General features: G+C 42.0%; 1 protein-coding gene across 1 annotated transcript in view; it reads right to left on the bottom strand.

The window, feature by feature from the left end:
- The window catches only part of MYOM2 (myomesin 2), a gene marked incomplete at its 5' end in the record, with an annotated part of 101,813 nt that extends 78,183 nt beyond the window's left edge, over nucleotides 1-23,630 (bottom strand). The window contains 5 exons of the mRNA XM_084624909.1: nucleotides 13,134-13,226; nucleotides 15,681-15,838; nucleotides 16,034-16,172; nucleotides 20,705-20,838; nucleotides 23,520-23,630. Of these exons, the coding sequence (XP_084481035.1) occupies nucleotides 13,134-13,226; nucleotides 15,681-15,838; nucleotides 16,034-16,172; nucleotides 20,705-20,838; nucleotides 23,520-23,630 (635 nt within the window). The remainder of the gene's footprint in view (nucleotides 1-13,133; nucleotides 13,227-15,680; nucleotides 15,839-16,033; nucleotides 16,173-20,704; nucleotides 20,839-23,519) is intronic.
- Between the last annotated feature and the right edge of the window lie 291 nt (nucleotides 23,631-23,921).

Genomic DNA, 23,921 nt, shown 5'->3' with positions numbered 1-23,921 from the left:
CGAATAAGCAGCAAACCGAGGTCAGGCAAACAGAGGGAGTTTGCCTGGGGGGAGTTCGCAGAGTGTTTCTGCCTTTCAGGCTCCTGTGAATAGTACATACAACACCTGAGGAGCCTCTTAGAAGGAAGACATGGATAGTGAGCGATCAGCTGTTGTGACCTGCACAGAATGTGCCATGTTTGTCTTTCTCCCAGAGGACAGAAGCGACTTCGTATGTACAAAGTGCAAGCTGGTCTGTATATTGGAAGAGAAGGTTAGAGGACTAGAGAACCAGGTATCAACCCTCCATTACATCAGAGAAAATCAAGATTTTCTGGATAGAAGTCAGTGTTTGGTTCTGGAAGCAAAACATGCCAAAGAATCAGAGTGTGCAGTACAGAACGGGGAAGAGTATTGGCAGCAGGTGACCTCCAGAAGAAAGAGGAGAACCTATGTACCCCCAATGCAGATAGAGGGGCGAAACTGTTTTGAGGCTCTCTCCACAGGTACTACTGTGGAGAAGGATTTGGAAGAGCCCTCTGAGGGAAGGTATCAGAAAGAAACCTCATCAACCAGAAGGCATGAGATGCATTGTCCTAGGGATAGGGGTTCCATGACCACCACTCCAAGCTCTGTTGAAGAATTGCCACTTTTAGGTCTGTTATTGAGTGACAAGTGAGACTGAAGTGTTGTCCGACTGGTTTTTGAATGTTATAATTCCTGATGTCAGATTTGTGTCCATTTATTCTTTTGCATAGAGATTGTCCGGTTTGACCAATGTACATGGCAGAGGGGCATTTCTGGCACATGATGGCATATATCACATTGCAGGAAATTGCAAGCCGTTTCTTTTCCCTTTGTACCACTCAGGCAACACATAGGTAACAGAGCAGTCCAGGGAATCTGGCCTAATATTGCTATAGACAAATGGGTTTGACCTGATATTTTTTTATTTAAGAAAAGAAGTTGATTAAGGACCAACCAACTTTATTTTTTAAAGGATCCTTAGTGCAGCAGCAGAGGGTCCAATGGTGGAATAACTCACTCTTCAGAGCCTTCTTTGGTGTGGAACTGGCAACATGTTTGCATATCTGTTCGTGTTAAGATTCCAGTGCAAACTTCCACATCCAAGGACAATGGGCCTGATTCTTTTTACACCGAGTTCAAACAGGAGTAACTCCCCTGGAGTTACACTGATGTAAAGTTGTGGTACGGGAAAAGAGAATAGCTCTTTGTATTTTGGTTGCGTAAAAATAAATTTTATGTAAATATACATGACACGTGAGTAGGTTCATGATCTGAGGACTTTGTGCAATTTAAGAGAAGCTCTCTCCATTTATTGGAGACCATGACTTTTAAGAAGCAACCCTGCACATGCCTGCATTCACTTTCATCTCAGAAGAATAATTTGGCATCATCCTGGAAACTCACAGATGAAATAGATAAAAATATGGCTACAAGATGATGGACACCAAGTGTGAAAGAACAGAACAAACTGAAAAAAGTTTGATGCAAAATACCCAAAAGGATTGCAGATTTTGTGGCATACAGCATGGGTGTTGCTCACATAGCAGGCATGTCACACACTTGCTTTTGAGCCTTGTCATATACTCTGGACTGTGACATGCCACAAAGTGGAACAACCCATCCCGCTTATTTTCAGAAAATTTGCCTTTTCGTGAGAGTAAACATGACCAGATGATGGGTCAAGCAATGGAATTACATCACTATAAATGTACAGGGCTCACAGCACCCCCTAAAGGCAGATCTTCAGCCATGCATTTTACAAAACAAAGTGGAATAATACAGAGTATATTTTACAATTAATTATCAAAGACACAACAACAACCCCGAGACTGGCTTGTGTTACCACAAAAGCCCAGGATAGTGCCCTAAAAACATGACAGCGCTATAGGGTTACGGTGAAATATTGTATGCTGGGAAAACAAATTAAGCAAATTTTAACTCACAATAGATGCTTTTTTAATACACGCTCAAAATATAAACCAATAATTGTTCACAAATATATCTAAAGTTTAACTGATCCTTTGCTATGGTATCTGGTCTCACGAAACTTTGGACATTAATTCTTAGCTTGTTAATATGATATTTCTGTACTTAGACTTTATAAGAAACACAGGAAAAAATATAATATAAAATTATCAGTATAAAATAACATTAACAGTGTGATGCAAAATGTCAAAAGCAAGGAAAACCTGCAGTAAGTTTTCCACTCTCTTCTTAACCCACCCAATAATGCCTAAGCATTGAAACATACATGGGATATAGGATTCACACTCTTTTCACAACCCACCGCCAAAATGCCTTGGTATAATGAAACAAGCAAAGAATGAACTGAGAGCTTTAATCTTAGATTTCTTTGCTTTCATTATTATTTAAACATTTTTACTTGACTTAGTACTGATAACGGGAGGATCAAATAATAATATATCAAAAGGATAACTTTTAACCAAATACCACTTTAAAAATAGTGGATTCGTCATCTTTACTCAGCATTTGCTTTCATACCTATTAGTGCAGAGGTTCTCAAATTTCACTGCACGGAGACTCCCTTCTGACAACAAAAATTACTACACAACCCCAGGAGGGGGGACTGAAGCCTGAGCTCACCGAGCCCCGTTGTCCTGGGTCGGGGGGAGGGGGGGCAAAGCCCGAGTCCTGCTGCACCAAGCAGGCGTGGGGGCAAAGCTGAAGCCTGTAACCTGAGCCCCACCACCCAGGGCTGAAGCCCTCGAGCTTCGGCCCTAGGCAGTGGGGTTTGGGCTTTGACCCCGGGTCCCAGCAAGTCTAAACCAGCCCTGGCAACGCAATGAAAATGGGGTCCCAACCCACTTTGGGGTCCCAACCCACAGTTTGAGAACCGCTGTATTAGTGGGATGTATTTGATTACTGGTAACCAGTTAATAAACATTGCTAGTTATCAAAATTACACAGTATTCAGAACCATGATTTATTTAGTTACCACCATATGGCATGCAAGTAATCAGGAAACTGTAGAAATGTCTTTTTTAAACTGATGTAGGGCCCCATCCTGTCTTCCTTTGCCACTCAAACCTTTGTTTGACTCAAATCAGAATGCAAGAAATGCAGGATTGTTTCCATGAAATAAGAAAGCACAGTGAGATGTTCGATTAATTTGTCAAACGAATATATAAACGTACTGTCTCAAATTCTGCTCTCGGTTACACATGTGCAACCCCCAGTTGATTGGCTTATTCTGTTATAAGTGATAAGAATTTGGCCCATAGTAGTTTCTCCTGTTTGTGAAAGTCTTTCACACAACAAAAGGACAGAAAAAACATTTATAAAAATAGCATAATGTGATTTAAAATCAGTAGTATTGGTAGGGAATTTGGGTGGGTGAAGTATTTTTACTACTAATAATTAGAGCTGGGCAAAAAAAATTGTAAAAATCATTTTTTCCATTGGTTCCACCAAAACAACTCTCAAATTCAAGTCAATTTTGGCAAACTGTGTCAGTCAAACACAAAAAAATTAAGAAATGTCAAACTGGTTCATTTAGGATTTCTGACACAAGTCATTTCAACTTCTTGTTTGTAAAGATGATTTATTTTGGAATTTCACTCAATTTTATTTTAAAATACACTTTATAAAGGTAAACAACCTTGGCAAATAAACATTTAGGGTCAAAGAAAATGTTTTGCTTGACCCCAAAACAAAAATTTTCAACTTTTTCATTATGCCTGAAAAATTGAACAGGGCTTATTTTAGATAGATCTAAACTGCTTTTTGGTTTGGTTTGGTTTTTTCCTATTCAGCAGTTCAGCCACTGATCCAAAAAGCTGGTTATTCACTAGCTCTACGAATCATTCAATTTTTTAAACTGGTTAGATTTCAAGCTGACAAATTTCCATTAGATTAGAATAAATCTACACTTATAGCTGGGGGTGCAACTCTCGGCTCAAGGATACATACCCATGTGAGCTGTGATTGAGCTAGCCCACAACAATTACAGTGTAGCCACGGCTACACAAGCGGTGGAAGGGGCTAGCCACCCCGAGTACGATCCTGTCCAAGACAGTAGGGATGTACCTCAGGTGACTAGCCCCACCTACTGCTTGCCCTGCCAAAGCTACGCTCTATTTTTAGTATGATCGCTCAGAGCTACAGTGGGTAAGTCTCCTTGAGCCAGAATTTACACTTCCAGTTCAAAGTGTAGACATACCCCCAGAGGAGGGAAGCTATTTGAGCTTATATGTACATACAGGTTTCTTCAGTTGTATGTAAACATGCAAAAGACATATTTATATTAATATAAATATGAGTGGTTTGTGACACAATCCGGCTTCTGTGCAATTTGTAACTTGAAGATAAGGTCTACACATTTGCTAGAGACTACTACTTTGAAATTTGACAATTGACCATTTCCGGCTATGTCTCTCTAATCTAGTTCTGCCTCATATGCGTTACACCAGTTTAGGATACGTCTACACTGCAAGTGAAGATGTGATTGCAACTCAGCTAGGTATAACCGTGCTAGCTTTAATCTGGTTAGCATGGCTAAAACTATAGCAGTGAAGACACAGTGGCATGGACTTCAGCATGGACTGTACATGCCTGTCCATGATATTGAATACATACACGCATTCCCTAGCCTGTGCCAAAGCCTATACTGCCACGTCTTCACTGCTATTTTCAGCCGGGCTAGTAGATTAAAGCTAAAGCAGCTGCAATCACACAGCTGAATGCAGTGCAGAGAGACCTTTGAATGTCTTTAGATTCAGTGGGCCAAAATCAAGGTAATGTGTAACGTGGTCAGTGGGTGTAAGTTACATATCATGTTGGTTTAACTTGTACTTTGAGGGAGGCCAGAAAAAGGTGCAGATTATACCAGCTCCTAATGATTCGCCTTTGAATAAGGCCCTAAGATTCAATATCAGTGAGCAAACTATCAATTTTATTGAATGCATCTATTCTGGTTGGACATCTGAACAAAACTAAATTTCCTAAGTGATAGTCCAAGGTATACGGGATCTTGTGTAAAAATTATGGTGGATTCTTGGTGTCTACAGAGGCTGGGGAGTGGTTTCTTCATCAGTTATCCTAATATTCTGGTCAAGAATGTGTTTCCTAAACTTTGAAAAGGTCAGATGAAATGCATACAGTTTATCTTCAATAGCATGAGATGGGAATGCAGAATTAGGTCTGTCCCAAGATAATGATAGTTTGTGTGAAGGTAAAACTGCCCTGAATCTTTATCATGTTCTTGAGTGTTAATATTTGCACTGGGACCTTTACACTGGCAGATACGTACATTTAAAATGCACATGTTCATCCGTCTGGCTAGCATAGATTGCGCCACAGGAGTGCAGAGTGAAATAACATTTTTGCCTGAATTGGCATTCATTTCAACCCATGTCAAAAACAGAATGGAGACTGTAGTAACCACGCATTTGGTTAAAGACACCCACTTTCGGTATGAATTCAGTTGTCCTGAGTCTCTCCTATGCTGAGGACCTTTTCCATTGCCTGGGCATAAAAGGCTGTAGATGATCCCCAGGGGATACCCTCTGGTAGAGATGGTCAAAGTTTTGCTAACTTTCAAAATGTGGACCATGGAGATTTTTCCCCAAAAATTTTTCCTGACTCCCCCCCACACACGCACACACACACACACACACGCTTTATTTTAATCAGCTCTTCCTCTAGTATGGAGCTGGGGAAACGGATGGTTCTCCAGTCAGCGCAGACCCAGCGTAAGATTTTGACACCTGCTTCCTAGTATAGGTGGCCTGGTAGGGGTGGCTGAGGGTCGGAGGGGCCATAGCTGGGGTGCTTAATGTTTCAGTTTTGCTCTGCCAGTAGAACAGCTTTATCCATGCTCCCAGTTTAGGAGGCATGTCAGTGCTGTGCTGGGGGAGGGTGTGAGAAGGGGTGTGGCTGGAGTGCATAACAGCCCCTATGGTGTTTGCAGTCCCCTCTATAGCCTCCTCCACTAACTGCCTCCCTCATGAAGGAAGATTTTTGTCAGAAATGCTACCAAATTGAACTCATGAAGTTTCATAGTCCTTCTGTCCTTCTTTCACTGCAGGAGTAGCCACAACACATGGTCCTTGGTCAGTCATTTTGTCTTTTACCTCACTCCATATTTCTTAGCTCTTGCAGCTCAGCTTGTATGTGCTAGGATGGGAACTCCTAGGATGGGCCATTTCCAGCAGTTAACAGGAACGTCTGAGGAGCAGTGAGGGGTGGAGGAAATAAACATGGGGAAATAGTTTTACTTTGTGTAATGACACATCCACTCCCAGTCTCTATTCAAGCCTAAGTTAATTATATCCAGTTTGCAAATTAATTCCATTCCAATTCAGCAGTCTCTCGTTGGAGCCTGTTTTTGAAGTCTTTTTGTTCTAATATTGCGACCTGTAGGTCTGAAATCGAGTGACCAGAGAGACTGAAGTGTTCTCCGACTGGTTTATGAATGTTATAATTCTTGACATCTGATTTGTGTCCATTTATTCTTTTACGTAGAGACTGTCCAGTTTGACCAATGGAAGCCACTATGGATGTAGAAGCCCTCTACACCAACATTCGACACAAAGATGGACTACAAGCCGTCAGGAACAGTATCCCCGATAATGTCACGGCAAACCTGGTGGCTGAACTTTGTGACTTTATCCTCACCCATAACTATTTCACATTTGAGGACAATGTATACCTTCAAATCAGCGGCACTGCTATGGGTACCCACATGGCCCCACAGTATGCCAACATTTTTATGGCTGACTTAGAACAACGCTTCCTCAGCTCTCGTCCCCTAACGCCCCTACTCTACTTGCGCTACATTGATGACATCTTCATCATCTGGACCCATGGAAAAGAAGCCCTTGAGGAATTCCACCATGATTTCAACAATTTCCATCCCCACATCAACCTCAGCCTGGACCAGTCCACACAAGAGATCCACTTCCTGGACACTACAGTGCTAATAAACAATGGTCACATAAACACCACCCTATACCGGAAACCCACTGACCGCTATTCCTACCTACATGCCTCCAGCTTTCACCCAGACCACACCACACGATCCATCGTCTACAATCAAGCTCTACAATACAACCGCATTTGCTCCAACCCCTCAGACAGAGACAAACACCTACAAGATCTCTATCAAGCATTCTTACAACTACAATACCCACCTGCTGAAGTGAAGAAACAAATTGACAGAGCCAGAAGAGTACCCAGAAGTCACCTACTACAGGACAGGCCCAACAAAGATAATAACAGAACGCCACTAGCCACCACCTTCAGCCCCCAACTAAAACCTCTCCAAGGCATCATCAAGGATCTACAGCCTATCCTGAAGGACAACCCATCACTCTCACAAATCTTGGGAGACAGGCCAGTCGTTGCCTACTGACAGCCCCCCAACCTGAAGCAAATACTCACCTGCAACCATACACCACACAACAGAACCACTAACCCAGGAACCTATCCTTGCAACAAAGCCCGTTGCCAACTGTGTCCACATATCTATTCAGGGGACACCATCATAGGGCCTAATCACATCAGCCACACTATCAGAGGCTCGTTCACCTGCACATCTACCAATGTGATATATGTCATCATGTGCCAGCAATGCCCCTCTGCCATGTACATTGGTCAAACTGGACAGTCTCTACGTAAAAGAATAAATGGAGACAAATCAGATGTCAAGAATTATAACATTCATAAACCAGTCGGAGAACACTTCAATCTCTCTGGTCACTCGATTTCAGACCTACAGGTCGCAATATTAGAACAAAAAGACTTCAAAAACAGACTCCAACGAGAGACTGCTGAATTGGAATTAATTTGCAAACTGGATACAATTAACTTAGACTTGAATAGAGACTGGGAGTGGATGTGTCATTACACAAAGTAAAACTATTTCCCCATGTTTATTTCCCCCACCCCCCACTGCTCCTCGGACGTTCCTGTTAACTGCTGGAAATGGCCCACCTTGATTATCACTACAAAAGTTTTTCTCCCCCCACACCCCCACTCTCCTGCTGGTAATAGCTCATCTTAAGTGATCGCTCTCCTTACAGTGTGTATGATAACACCCATTTTTTCATGTTCTGTGTGTATATAAATCTCCTCACTGTATTTTCCACTGAATGCATCCGATGAAGTGAGCTGTACCTCACGAAAGCTTATGCTCAAATAAATTGGTTAGTCTCTTAGGTGCCACTAGTATTCCTTTTCTTTTTGTAGTCTTGACAAAAGCATCCATGCTGGAAGAAATCTTTTGACCTAGTCACAAACATTGCGGTGTCTAAATTAACTGTAAACAGTTAGAGGAGAGACTAAATGTTACTGTGGACAATAACAAAAACCACTGATCAGTAGAAGTAAAGGTGCAACAGCAGTAAAAAAGAATGTATAAGGAATGGGATAGAAATAATACAGAAAATATAGTCTGCCATTATATAAATCAGTGGTACACCTGCATCTGGAATACTGTGTTCATCCTAGCTCAAATGAATAGAACAGAAATAGAGCCTGTTTAGAGCCAGGAGAAAAGAATCATCAGAGGCCAGGAAAGGCTTCCATATGAAGAAATATTGAAAAGATTGGCCTTCTGTCTTAACTAAGGAAGCCCATCTAGGGGGGAATAAAGACATAAAATTAGTGACTAGTATAGGGAAATGATCCTATTTCTTCTATTGCAAGAACAAGGGGACATTCAATGAAAGAAAAAAGCAGAAGTTTAAAGAGTGAAAAGAAAATACTTTATAATGACCATGGGAACACATTGCTATGTGATATCACTGAAGCTTAATCAGATGAACACAAGAATAGGACATTTATACTGGTAATTGAGAACATCCACACTTACATTAGATCAGTTACAGAAATAGAAGGGATATAAACCTGTATGCTCCAAGGCATACTGCAGTTTCTAATTGGTTTGGGTAAAGAAGAAATTTCCCTTAAAGGTAGGCTATTCCAATGGTCCCCTAAACCATTTCATAGAATCATAGAATATCAGGGATGGAAGGGACCTCAGGAGGTCATCTAGTCCAACCCCCTGCTCAAAGCAGGACCAATCCCCAACTAAATCATCCCAGCCAGGGCTTTGTCAAGCCTGACCTTAAAAATATCTAAGGAAGGAGATTCTACCACCTCCCTAGGTAACGCATTCCAGTGTTTCACCACCCTCCTAGTGAAAAAGTTTTTCCTAATATCCAACCTAAACCTCCCCCACTGCAACTTGAGACCATTACTCCTTGTTCTGTCATCTGCTACCATTGAGAACAGTCTAGAGCCATCCTCTTTGGAACCCCCTTTCAGGTAGTTGAAAGCAGCTATCAAATCCCCCCTCATTCTTCTCTTCTGCAGGCTAAACAATCCCAGCTCCCTCAGCCTCTCCTCATAACTCATGTGTTCCAGACCCCTAATCAGTTTTGTTGCCCTCCCCTGGACATTTTGCAATTTTTCCACATCCTTCTTGTAGTGTGAGGCCCAAAACTGGACACAGTACTCCAGATGAGGCCTGACCAATGTCGAATAGAGGGGAACGAGCACATCCCTCGATCTGCTAGCAATGCCCCTACATATACATCCCAAAATGCCATTGGCCTTCTTGACAACAAGGGCACACTGTTGATTTATATCCAGCTTCTCGTCCACTGTAACCCCTAGGTCCTTTTCTGCAGAACTGCTGCCGAACCATTCGGTCCCTAGTCTGTAGCGGTGCATGGGGTTCTTCCGTCCTAAGTGCAGGACTCTGCACTTGTCCTTGTTGAACCTCATCAGATTTCTTTTGGCCCAATCCTCTAATTTGTCTAGGTCCCTCTGTACCCTATCCCTACCCTCCAGCGTATCTACCTCTCTTCCCAGTTTATTGCACCTTCTTCTAAAACATCTGCTATTGCTCGCTGTCAGAGACAGGATACTGGACTAGAGGAACCAGTAGCCTGATGCAGTATGGCAATTCCTATGTTTCTGAGAATTGTGAAATGGGATTTGGGGAAGTGCACAAGTCAGAATTACAATGCAAACATCAACACCATTTGTCGTTACTACTCAAGACAGAACTTGAACTCAGGTCCCCAATGGTGAAAGGCTAGCATAAGACCCCTCCAAGCAGCCAGAAATCAACAGTATATGAAAAGGGTTGTGTCATGTGAATCCAGAAGATATGGTAAATTGACCAAAGGATGTCTTAAAAATCTGAGACGGAGCTATGAAGGTGATCTGGGTTACTGTACAGGTTGTGAGTCCTCTGACATAAATGGGCAGATGAAAGTTTCCAGTTACAATTTTAAAATGAGGTGATGCTCTGTTTTTGGCATCTCAAGAATTTTTCTATTTGGGGACAAGAAACACCCAGTATATTCATAGGAATAAATATCACACTTGCATCATAAGTAAAAGTTCACTACATAAGCTTCGGAGAAGTGCTAAGAAGACAGCCAAGAAATTCCAAAGCCATTTTAAAACTGTCCACAGCTCAGATGACATGTAGCTCAGCACTTTGGTATGGACAGCTGAGAAGAGTACAGAAGTGGCTAGGTAAATGATCTTAGCTGTTCTATATCCAAAAAATAATATAAGCACATTTCAGATAGTTGGATCATCCATTTTAAGGACTACACCACATCTTTTTTTCTCCTTCCAAATACAAGAAATAGGCAGGATTTTTTTTGTATTAAAAAGGTATAGCTAGTAATATCAAAGTGGGCTTTTATTTCTTGCATGTCTAAGGCCCTACTTAACTTACAATATTGCAGAAACTGCGTATTCTGCAATATTAGACTTCCACTGAATTTTGACAGCGGGAGCCCCCACTCTCAGCCTCGGGTGGCCAACAGCAGAAAATAACAGAAAAGTAATAATGGACTTTTATTACCACATATAACAAGGTCCATTATTACTTTTCCACAATTTTCCATGGCTTGTCCGTACCTCAGCCACAATTTTATGACAATCATCTCACTATTCAAGAAGGGCCTTGTGCATGTCATATTTCTATCATTTTCATACAGTCCACAAACCAGTTTCACATGAAAGAAAGCGGTAATAAAGTGGCTTAGTGGAGTTTAAAAATATTAGTTCAAGACAATGTATGCCTCGGAGTTAGAATCAGTCATGAAGCTGCCCCAATTAGACAGGATCGTTTTGGCAAACAACTGTTAAACAAGGAAAAGGTGAATAATTCAGGAAGAAGTTGGGAAGCTTCACTTGGAAAAGAATGTATTGGCAGAGAATAGGAAAGATGAAGTGAGTGTATGGGTGCCAGGGGTTAGCTGTTTGGATAAGTGTGGGTGTGTCTGGGTGAGTATGGATGGGCATAGGTTCCAGTGGGTGGTGGCTAGGCAAGGGGGAATGCCAGAGGGTGTGGGAGCGTTTGTGGGTGCCAGTCAATGACTCTGTTGGGGTGTCTGGGTGAGTGTGAGTAGGTATGGATGCCTATGGGGGAGTGGGTGGCTATCTAGGCAAGTGTGGGTGCCTGGTAGGGAGGAGAGGGGGGAAATATTTGGGGAGGGGATCAGCAACAAGCACCCTCCCAGCCAGGCATCAACACGTCCACCCATATTCCCCTGGACATCCATCCACCGGCACAACAAAAGACACTCACAAAACTACTCCACTCGCCCCCATGCTACTCACAGGCAACCATACCCACATTCATGCACACAGCCACCTGCTGGCACCAACAAAGGCACCCAGGTACCATCACACTCACCCGAGGTGCCACCCACTGGGACTCAGTCACCCAAACATCACCCACTAGCAACCACTCTCACCCTCCCAAATAGCAATGGAAGAGTTTTTCCATTCTCACTTCTGAACAGGCTGTCTCTCACCAGCCTTTCCTGACACCCAAAGGGCCAGGACAGATGGTATGAGTCAGCCATGATCTGAGCCCTTAAAGGGTGCGGGAAGTGGCCAGCAAACTGAATTCTGAAGATGTGGGAAGAGGCTAATAGTTTCCTCCCTCATCCAGGAAGGGGAGTAAAGAATAAAGATAAGTGGGGCAGAGCCCAGTGACTATTGTGGAAGTCTCCTAGACAGGAATAAATTTCTCCACTATCCACTGGAGCCAAAGGAAGGAGGTTAGGGATTAGCTATCCCTTTCCACAGAAGCCAAAGATTTGGGGACAGGGCTTCCTGCTTCAAGCAGAAGGAATGGTGCACTACTGTTCCTCTACTTCTGGCTGGCCTAGCTCAGGGCTATGGCTGACAGCTGGAGACAGGATGGGTGAGTGAATATGTGGCCAGCCAAATATCACACACAAATATTTGAACTGTTTGAATGTAGCCTGCGGTCAGATTTTTGGTAAATTAGTAAGGACAGATGAAAATATTTAGACCCTTATTTTTCTGTCTTGACACCATTGTTCCATCCACACTGTTGTTGCTTTTGTTTTTTTTTAAACTTGTACCAAGTCATATATTATATGTGAAATACAGTATTGCAACTCTGTGTCCTAGCTGAGGTTTAGTGAAGGTTGGTTTTGAGTGCTGACACCTGTTACGACATTTGTTTTTCTTTCATGCCATGACTTTTAAATTGTCTTCAAGACATAATGGTTTAAAATAGATAAATATAGATTTTCAGAACTTAAAACCTTTTAAAGAAACCATTGGACTCTCCCATTCCCAACCACAGGAAAACAAATATATAAGGTAAGTAAAACATGACAACCTGCTAACAGAGCCAAATACCGTCCGTTGAATTTTCTAGCCACGACTAGCTAAACTTTTCTAAGCTTCAAGCTCTGAACAAAGAGTTGCTGCCATGGTGGAATAGACTATTAAAGAAAAACAAACTGTGCCACTCTAGCTGCCAGAATGATGAGATTAAAATATTATAATGAGGGGTTTTTTTAAATTGATCCTTTTTTTTTCTGTTCACTTACCTCTAGATTTGTTTTTTTCTTGCTGACAGTTTGGGTGCTGTGATAGAAATCCCTAGCTTTTCATTACACTGACCCCATATCCAGACTACTTGGGAAGTATCTTGCCACCTAAACCAAAGTAACAGCTAAGCAGAAGTTAAGTGTGCTGTATTTTGTGACTCTTTTGTAATACATTATAGAAATTTTCAGATGTATTTGCAGGAAATTATTTCAGTTAAAAGTCATAATCTAAATAACATTCTGTTATTCATCAGAATAATATACCTGTGTATCTCCAGCATATGCACTCCATATTTGCTTTCAATGCTGTACTTTCCCGGTTCACTTGCAGGCGAAATCAATTCCTCATTTTTATACCTAACAATCAAGAAAAAAATAAATAAACCACAGTAAAAGTTATAGATTATTCCAACAGGATGTCATGTATTAATAACTGAGCTCTCTCTGTATACATAAACAGATACAGAGAGCCTGACCATGACCTGCCCATACATGGTCATGCAATGGAATGAAAGGAAGTAGTTATCGTTTGGGCAGGGGTGGCATGTGAAGCTACACACCCACCCTGAGCAGGTGAGTGGGGAGGGGATAGAGATGAGAGAAAGTGTGTTGAACTCCCCAGCCCACTAGCCGTCAGAGCTAACTGGCATAAACAGAAGTAAGCTGCATCCTCATTAGCTCTATAAGTCACTTCATGTAAAAAGGGTGAGCAGCAGGGACAGAATTGTGACTGAGACAATTCTCCCCCGGGCTTCCCCTAGGACAGAATTTGCCACCCCTTTCTCAGGCCTGAACCTTACAGTTCAGTCTAGCCCAGTCTAGAAATCTTACAGCTATCTCTCTGTGTATGCTGTACACATAGATAATATATGAGGTTAGGTACCATAATGTTATTTTTTATTCACGTGAGCGAAGGTTGGCCACATAACTCAGAAGTAGTGAAAGCCCCAGACAGGGTGTGCGTGGTCATTACTGCCACATGCAAATAAAAAAAAATGCCTTGCACAGTATGGAAGGGAGGTGATGGGGCGGGCGAGGGTTACAGGGTGGGCTGAGTGCAGAAAAACTATGGTCCTAATTTTGTTCTCACAACAGTCTGATATCTTCATCAGAGTGACTTCTGATTTACACTACTGTGAATGAGGTCAGAATTGGGCCCAATTAGTACACTCTGCTCTCAGATCCACAGAGTAGCAATTTTGGGTACCTAGCAAAGAGGACAGAGGTGGCTTCATGCCATTTATGTGCCCCTCCTCAGTCCGCGCAGTCAAACTGATCCCTTGCATGAGTTAGAACAACTTGCACTGCTAGATAATGGTCCCCTAAGGGCTGCTGTACTGGCCAGGATCACCTGAGAGCATGATGCTCTAATTTTGCCCTTCCCACTCTGGCATGCTTTCAGCCCACCATGGCACACACACACACACGATGCTGGTGAAGGAGTGCCAGGAGGGGTTGACATATGTCTGGCTATTCCAAGCCTAGACCTGCTCATGATTCATCTGTTCTAGGGGAATCCTCAGCTGCAGACTGAAATTACTTTGAGTACCCTTTGCACTGTTGGAGTGGTGCAAAAGAAACTTAAGGGGAGCTAAGAATCAGACTCCATATTTCTAGCTCAGTCAGTGGTAGGGGATGTTAGACATAGGGGAATAAATATTTTATCAGCTACATTTCCAATTTTTAAAATATGTGCCTGAGTTTCTTTCAAGTGCTGAAAATGGCTATGTCATCTAGGATATCGTCTTTATCATTTTAAATCCACCAGTTAACCTGACTCTTCCTTTCAATAAGGATTTCTAGAGACAGAGAAAGAGATCCCAACTTTCTTCTGTTGACAAAAAGGTCTAAAAATCTGTTTTGAATTGTAGCCTAAGAATAACACGATTCTCAGATTTTTGTGGAAATTTGCCTCTTATTGTGGTTTCTGATTCTTGACAAGACCCCTGATAACTTACCCCAGCTACAACACTTTTGATGATAAATTTCAAAGGCCAAATTCTCCTGCCAGTTGTATCGTTTTAATCCCATTAGTGAGGTTGCACCATGTAACTGACAGAAGAATGCACTCCCATCTCATCAAGCATAGGCATTCTCTCTCAATGTCCAATGTTTAACGACTAGATATTTTCATATATTCATTTGCAAATTTACACCATTAATTTGGGCTTGAATAGGGACTGGAAGTGGCTGGCTCATTACAAAAGCAGTTTTGCCTCTCCTGGAATTGACACCTCCTCATCTGTTATTGGGAGTGGACTACATCCACTCTGATTGAATTGGCCCTGTCAGCACTGGTTCTCCACTTGTGAGGTAACTCCCTTCTCTTCATGTGTCAGTATATTTATGTCTGCATCTGTAATTTTCACTCTATGCATCTGAAGAAGTGTGGTTTTTACCCACGAAAGCTTACGCTCAAATAAATCTGTTAGTCTTTAAGGTGCCACCAGACTCCTTGTTGTTTTTGTGGATATAGACTAACACAGCTACCCCCTGATACTAGATATTATTGTCTTGTTATAAAACATTTAGCAAAACTCAGTGTATTTTACCACTTGCTAGGTTATTATCAATTAAATTAATGACCATTTTTTGCAGTTAGCATTCTGAAATATATATTTACTTGATACACTACAAAAAGTTTGTCCTTTAACTGCAGTATCCACAACTACTATCCACATATCTATGAGAATTATGAAGGGTTTTTAATATGACCATTATGTACATGACACTGAATAGTTCTGTCAGAGCTACCAAATGGAAAACAAGCTTAACACCAGTTTTAGAGGACTGGAAAGGCCAAACTCTTACCATTGTACAACAGGGGTAGGAAATCCTTGTACTGTGAAGTAAAGCCTCACAGACATTTTTTCCCAAACAGTATGAGACCTCAGTCGTACCAAAATTTCAGGAGCTCGACTTATACTTTCTTCAATGGTGTATCTTTCCAAGGCCATTTGTTCTTCTACCTATTGCACAGGATAGAAATAAAAAGCAGAGAGAAGGGGCATCATCTAGCACCAGAGTCAGAGATTTAGTCTGAAAGCTATCTTCAAATATTAACAGATGCAACCCGCTGTTTGGCTCTGTGAAGCACAGTTCTAAACTGCAGTTGAGTTTACAGTTCTGCTTGGAAAAGAAATTAAATTGTTCTGGTACAGTACCATCCTTTGTATGGTAACTCTATCCAGCTGTTCTCTTGCAAGGAGCCTGGCTGAACGAAGCTCTTCTTCCACATCAGCCAAATTGGCAGCAAACCGGATCCTCTTCTCTTCACTTATATCAGACTTTTGCTCATGAGTCCTGTATGGTAAGAGAAAACTATTTAGGATTAGCCCAGCGTCAAGGCTTTATTATTGTCACTGATACACAGCAGGCAGATGAGGGCTTGGAAGTCCTATTAGCAGCATTACACAGATACAGATTCGATCATGTGAACCATTTCCCGATCTCAAAACAAACATCTTAAAAACTGCAAATGAATGAGCCTTCTGTTTGCTTTCTCTTCCCTGTGAGCATATGAGGCCAGATCTTCAGTGGGAATTAACTGAAGTCAGGGGAACTCTGCTGATTTACCCCAGCTGAGGAGGTGGCCCAGGGATTCTGCAAATAGAGTTAAGTTATAAGAACAAAATCTACAGAAATCAAATACCAAATTTCCTAAGACTATCCAGGCTCTTTCCTTCCTTTCTCTACCCTTTTGTGGTTTGTGTATTATTGGTTTCCCCTCTCTCAGTTTCTGTTTGTTCTTATTTGTATCATTATCTATACCCCATATTTTGTAGAAGACAAAAACCACCAACATGTAACTCTAAGAACTGGAGATCAAATCCTGGGCCACTACCCTGTTCAAATACCAAGGGGGGAAAAAGCAGCAGTATCCTCCCCTCAGGCAGTGAAGCACACAGTAGAGGCTGCCTCACCCCCGTGGCAGAAGCGGTTTCTGCAGGCTCCCTGCACAGATCCTCTGCCCTATCCTCTGCTGCTGTGTAAGGAGCTCATGCAGAATGAGTCCACACACCATGCAGGGAATGTGTACCAGCATCTAGGCCAAGAGACCCTTTAAAACCATAATAGCTCAGGCTGGATTAGTGAATTAGGGAGGTACACCAGTGGCTGGAGACATTTTGCCCGTATAAACCAAGAGTGAGCATAATGCCGCCAGGTCATGAGGAGTAATGTGCTCAACAGTGGCCCTTATGCACCTTTGTAAAAAGGTGTAGCATGAACTACCCCCCGCCCGGCAGTCCTTCAGACACAGGGAGGAGGGCCATGTTCACACTCCCACTTCACGCCTAAGATACAAGTATTCTGAACCATATTCTCCTCTGAAGGAGTGTGAGCAGGAGGGGCAAACCTAGCATAACCTGTCAGGAATAGCTGTAAGAATGTCCCTACTGTGGAACCGGGGTGTTGGCACCCCAGGTCAGGAGAAGGCTTGTCATTCTGCACCTCTCTCTTCTCCTTCCCCCCCCATCTCCCCCTTGATAATGCTGATCTCAGAAAAGGGTGTTGGGAGAAACCACCAGTAGAGAGTAAGGCTCCTGAAGCAGCCAGGCCTCCATGGAGAATAATGGGGAGTGGTGGTGAGCAATGTGGAGGCACTGGTTCTCAGTAGGTTTCCCAAGACTCCTCATTATCTTAGATCATCAACATGTTTAGGAGGAGGAGCCCCTTCCTCTTTGTTGATGGTTATGGTCCAGGAAGCAATCCACACCTGCTTGCCTTGCCAATGGGCTGATTCAAGGGAAATTCCAACAAGGTGAACTTCACAAAGTGTATGACATAATGTGCCCCTTCCATGACTTTCACGACAGAAAATAAGAACTTAGGACCCAATCCACCACCCATGAAAAAACTCCTCAACAGCCCTAGGGCTCACTTCTGGTTTATGTCTTATGTTCCTAAAGCTCATGTTTCAGGGTTTCAGCCAGCCACCAGCAGGGATCCAATGTATTCTAGGAGCGTTTCACAAACACACACACACCTCCTTCCCTTGAACCATCAGGAATGGCCATGGCAGGAGATGGAACATTGTTGGGGGAGAGCCAGAGATCTGAGGCAGCCTCAAGCAATCTCTCTCTCAGGTGCTTGGCTGGCTGGTTCTAGCTCACATGCTCATCACCTTATGTGAGGTCAGACTGGCAGTGAACTTAGAAGTTTTTTACCTTCCTCTGTAGTTTGGGGAGTGTGTCACTTCCTGGGATTATCTGAGTATATCTCACTTAGTCATTTCCCTGCCAATGCAGGGACCTTGAGCACTGGTGTACCTCTGTCCCTCCTATTCTCTGCCTGTGGCACATAAAAGTCTAATCTCCTGTGGGTTGTAATACTTTGGTCTCATTTCAGTTTTCTTAGCGTGTGGGTGCTGGGTGGTGTTTGTGGTCTGTGATACAAAGAAGGTCATACGAGATGATCCAGTGGTCCCTTCTGACCTTCAACTCTATGACTCCCATTTACTTCAATGAATATTGAATCCAGCCCTTATTTGTGTGGTTGTTTAAGCTATTTCTTTGTATAATTTCTTCATAATGTGAGCTCCAGGATTATTCTGCCTTGTACTGTTCAGCATGTGCTGTATCTCTTTAAATAATGAAATAGGTTAAAAATTCAAAACAGATTAAGATTTTTTTCTAAACTGCACCCTGCTTCCAGGGCACATGTCTCTTGATGATGGCAAAACTGGCATCAAAGGGATAGCTTGTAATCCTTCACATTATCTTCAAAGGAAAAAGAAGAATGCATTCCACTATCTATAGCCTTCATAACAGACATTGGCTGAGTCTTTGGTGTATTTACTGTGGAGTACGTCAGGACATATACAGCCACTCAAATTGATGAAATGGAATATAGTTGTCAGCACATTTATTATAGGACTTCATATCAATGCTGTAACTGAGGCAAGTTATCCTCTTGATAAATAGGATGTTAGGGAGATGACTCTAATACAATTAAGCTGTCCTCAACACGTAATCTTAGTATTCAGTAAGGGCACAGTATATTTTCTCTTATTTTTAAAGTGCCAGATTCAGTGTAGTTTTCAATTTCTTCTTGTTTTAAGTCTGTTTTCACAGCCAACTTGGAGTAAAATCCTGGACTGAAGGTCTAAGAAATATAAAATGTAAGAGACACACAGCCCTTTGGTATTCTAGCCATGAGACATTAATGAAGAACCTAGTGTCATAGAAGGCTCCCACCTTGTTGACAGCTCTGTCAGTGAACCTACTTTGCCACCTTGCTACCTTTCAGAGGTTCCTGGGTAGCTTTTTGTCAACAGTCATGAAAACGTGTGACTGTCTTGTTACTGAACTGCAAATTTAGTGCTGTGTCTTACAATAAACTTTCATGGTGAATTCCTGGTTCCACTGAGGACAGTGGAAATTTTGACCTTGACTTCAACAATGCCAGGAATTTTCCCTTAGAGTATACTGACAAAAAAAAGTGTCTGTTCCATGGCATTTGACCCAACAAAGTGATTTAAAGGCGCCAATGCAAGTTTACCTTTTCCTGTATTCTTGTGACTCTTCTTCGGCTGAGGTGTGCAACCTCCTGGCACAGAGCCTACATGTAGTTCTTTCTGTACTGGCAGAGGACTTAAAAGAAGCTGCCTGTCTAGAAGCGACCCTTCCAAACAAAAAGAAATTACTGTAAAATGGCTATACGGATAAAGCATGGAATTACAAAGTTCAAAGAAATTATATTCAAGCAGCTGAATGGAACTGTGCGGTGTTGTGTGAGAAACTTACACTTTAAGCTACACATGGGGTCTCACACACTGAAGTTGGGTTACATTCACTCCCATGCATCCTTAGTATCTAATGCCTAGTAGTGTTATCATCTCAGTGGAGGCTGTCAGCCCTTTTATGTAATTTAATACAGTGTCTTTATTCACTGTGCCCATCCCAAACTCTGACCATATTGCACAATTTTATAAAAACAATTTCAGTAAAATATCAGGGCCAATAAGCCCTCCTATGAAACATCCAACAGAGAGCATAGGCCTCCTACAGTATCTTCCTACCTCTAAACAACTCCCAACCCCACTTTTCTAACCCTTCATGCTAGTCTTGTGGCATGTTCTGAAGGCCACCAAATGGCTTGATTAACCAGGGAATGAAATGTATTCCAGGAGCATGTACCCCTTACAGTGAACACTCTTACAGTAGCCCCCCTTCCATTTATAGCAGGTGGGGCCAATCAACTCAAGCATCTCAGATGATCTGAAGTGCTGCAGTAACACCCTGGGAGAAAGGTGATCTCAGGTAGCCCTAGCAACAGAACTTGAGGCATATGGTTCCTTGAACCCATGGGTAAGAAAAGGCATTTTGAACATGGGAGAAATTGTAACTTGGTATAAAAGGGGAAATAAGAATCCCAAGGACCACAACCTGGAATAGCCCATAATGCATGAGGCCCCCTTCAAGGCAGTGAACATCTTCAAGGAACAGATTTGGCAGGAAGAATTTTAAAAACAAAAACACAGCACCCATGCTTAGATATATGCTAGAGCAATGGTCATCCCTAAAATCAAAGAGAGTTTTTACGAGTCATTACTTTGCTTTCCGGAAGGAGTTTCCAACCTGGAAGTAATGAACAGCTATCAGGGAGCCATGACCATTCCATATTGCTAAATAGAAGAGGGTCCCAGCTAGATAGCAGGGAGATCATGGGACAGAGAATTCACAGTATGAAAAAGTATTGAGAACCATTGCTCTCCATACGCCTGAAATTCAGAACAAAGTCACTTTTTTTTCTTTTACAAAATTCTACATTTTGAAATGGATTCCTCTGCAACAAAAGCTCCTCTACACTGATGGGAAATGTGTGATACTTACTTTCTTGCTGCATATTCTTGGAGCAAGTATCTTGTCTGAATGTTGCGGTAGGACTGATCAAAGTGTTTATGCCTTCTCTGGTAAAATGGAGCTCTCTTCGATGACATGCTGCAATTTCCTCCAGGCCCCAACTCCTACAAAATAAGTAGTGGCAGTCATATTTAGCCAAGGCTTTCAACCCATTATGATGCTTTCCTGAGAACCTTACAATACTGTTATTTGCTGAAGTATTTGTGATTTTACTATGGCCTGAGCAATTCCATTTTATGAATGACAAAGTCATATCTGATTAATATAGCCACCTCAGGCTGTGATCTCACTAACTAAAGGCATGTCTACGCTACCAGCCAGATCTACGGGCAGCGATCCATCCAGCGGGGGTCAATTTATCGTGTCTAGTATAGATGCGATAAATCGACTGCTGGTCACTCTAGCATCGACTCTGGTACTCCACCTCAGTGAGAAGCGCAAGGGAAATTGATGGGAGACGCTCTCCCATCGACACACCGCAGTGAAGACACTGCAATAAGTAGATTTAAGTACGTCGACTTCAGCTACGTTATTCATATAGCTGAAGTTGCATAACTTAGATCAATCCCCCCGCACTGTAGACCAGCCCTAAGTCTGGCTGGATATGATCAGTACTTGGATGGGAGACCTCATATGACATACTTCCCACTAACTCAAAACTAAAGTAATTCCCATGCATGGAGTCAGGAAAAGCTATTGTGCTCCCAGAGGTATTATCCATTTGTATTCACTAAAAATCCAATGACACCTTTTTGAAAAAGTAGGGATGTTACCACCAGTGTCCTGGATAAATATATTTATCCAGTGTCCTGGATAAATATGCTATATTACAGATAGCATAATTATAATCTGCCTGCCTAAATTCCTCTTGCAGTTTCAGTTGGACAGGGATTCTTCACTTCCTGTTCTCCTACCCTAAATGGTCACACAGGATTGCTGCAAGCAGCTGAACAGCTGCCACATTCCACAGTAGAGGTGGTTGCATTTCAGTGGTGAGTGGAGCAATTCCTATATATAAAGTTTGCAAAGCACTTTGGGCCAAATCCTGAGGTCCTTAGTCAGGCAAATTCCCAGTGAGGTCAGTGAGTATTTGCCTTAGTAAGGACTAGATCCCTGGAGTACAGGGGGAATGTGCCAGCCATTACATCCCTTTGTGGGGTCCAGCCTGCTCCTCCACAGTATGCTGGTCCACCTCCTTCCTGCCCCGAAGGCGTACAGAGGGACTGGGTCTTTTGTGGGCCATATGAGGTGGGGAAGAAGACTCCTTGCACCTTCCTCATCTTCACTGTGCCCACACCAGGACCAGCAAATTCTGTCCCCAGGTATGGTCCTCAGGTTTCCACCTATCATAATCAATTATTTTCCCCAACTTCAAGAAGATCTAACAAGTAGCCATTATTACTGCGTATATAGAGTACAAAACTCAAAGGAGGTCAAATAGAAATAGATGCATCTTGTAAACTCCTTCAGATACTCGCATCAAAATAACTTCTTATTTAAATCAAAGGCAGTGGTAGGGACATATTTTAATCCATGTTCTGTTTCACATTGTAGATCAGGAAATGTATCAACTATCAGGCAAAGCTATATTTTAGAACTGAAATGAATAATACATCTATTCAACTTAACTGGATATTATATCTCAAGAAAAATACAGGAGTCCTGTAACTTAGAGCAAGCCAAAAATAAAATGAAAATCACAATTAAAAACAAAAACAAATGTTAGTTTCATTTTTTTTAATTTTTTCACACAAAATGCATTAATATAAATATTTGTTGAAAACATTTGTTTCTCTTTTTTCATTTTAAACAAAATGATTTTGATTTTGCCAGTTTCAATACATGGTAAGATTGTTTTTAATTATTTCAAATTTGTAAAAATTCATGTGTAAAAATGTCTTAGTTTGAAAATGGAAAATAAATGGTAAACAAAAATTTGATAACATTTTTATAAAAAATTGACACTTATGAAAATTTTCAAGCAGCTCTAATAATACCTTGTTTAAGTATTTTTATTTTTATTTTATTCATTCATTCATTTGTTGAAGAAATCATTATAACTGTTTAATTGCAGCAACAAAGTCTTGGAAAAATAGAATTAGAATTCTCAGGTAGCATATGAGCTTTTCCGGAAGCAAAGGATAAAAGGAGTCCGTCCTGCAGTTCTTACTCTAGTAAGTCTCTGATTGATGTCTCTAGCTCTTTTTACAATTAGTTTCTACAGAGACATGTAGGTGCAAACAAACAAGCTCCTGGATCCCCTCACTTCCACTATTGACACAGCTGTGTTAAGATCAACCTGTGTTTGCTTTCAGGCTACATTTGTCCAATTAAGCTATTTTGTGAATATCCCCACATGCTCTTTGTCATGCACCCAATCCTGCATCCTTTCTGTCAGGGTCAGGCAGTGGGCAGCTTGTGTGCACCAGTCAGCTATCAAGATGTGGTCAGGAAATAAGCAGCAGGATCAGGGTGAAACCTGGTCAGGATACCAGGCACCAAGTTGCAGGTGGGAGGCAAGTGGCAGAGTTGGGATTGAGCCAGGTCAGGATACCAGGGAGTCAGGGCCAGGCACAAGATTACAGACAGCAGAAAAGTCGCAGAATCAGGGACAAATCAGGGTCAGAAGCCAGAGTCTAAGCACAGTCTAAGTCACAGCAAGGCAAGGTTTGGAGCAGAAGCAAGCAGCTAGTCTGTATCATTCCTCAGACAGCTGCCCATGATGGCTTCCTGGTTTATATACCAACATGAGCCAATCAGTGGCCTGCAGAAGGCTGCCACTTACATCCTGCTGGGCAGTACTTCCTGGAGGGTCTAGTTTCACAGGATCCTCCAGCAGAACATAGCCTAAGCTTCCAATGGTGATGCAGAAGCATTGGTGGCCCAGAACCCACATGGTCCCAGATTCTTATACTTTCTATGCATGTAACTCCTACTGAGACCAAATGTACGTCAGCAGAATCAGATGCATGTGGCTGGTGGATCAGGTTTTGCTACTTTGAAGTTCATAATTCTCTTCTAAAAACAAAATTAACTTTTCAGAGAAGTGTATCTCTTTCCCTTTATTCCAAATGGCTCAATTCCTAGACTTCCTCATAATTAGGGTTCAGACATTCTAAAGTGTTTGTCCAAACTTTATATAGAATATAAACACAAATGGCCAACCAGCTCGAATGCAGATCCTCAC

Source organism: Lepidochelys olivacea (genome assembly GCF_965140295.1).
Source record: "Lepidochelys olivacea isolate rLepOli2 genome assembly, chromosome: 3".
NCBI classification, from domain to species: domain Eukaryota; kingdom Metazoa; phylum Chordata; order Testudines; family Cheloniidae; genus Lepidochelys; species Lepidochelys olivacea.
The sequence above is the reverse complement of the archived record's forward strand: the minus strand, read 5'-3'. Positions and strand labels throughout refer to the sequence as shown.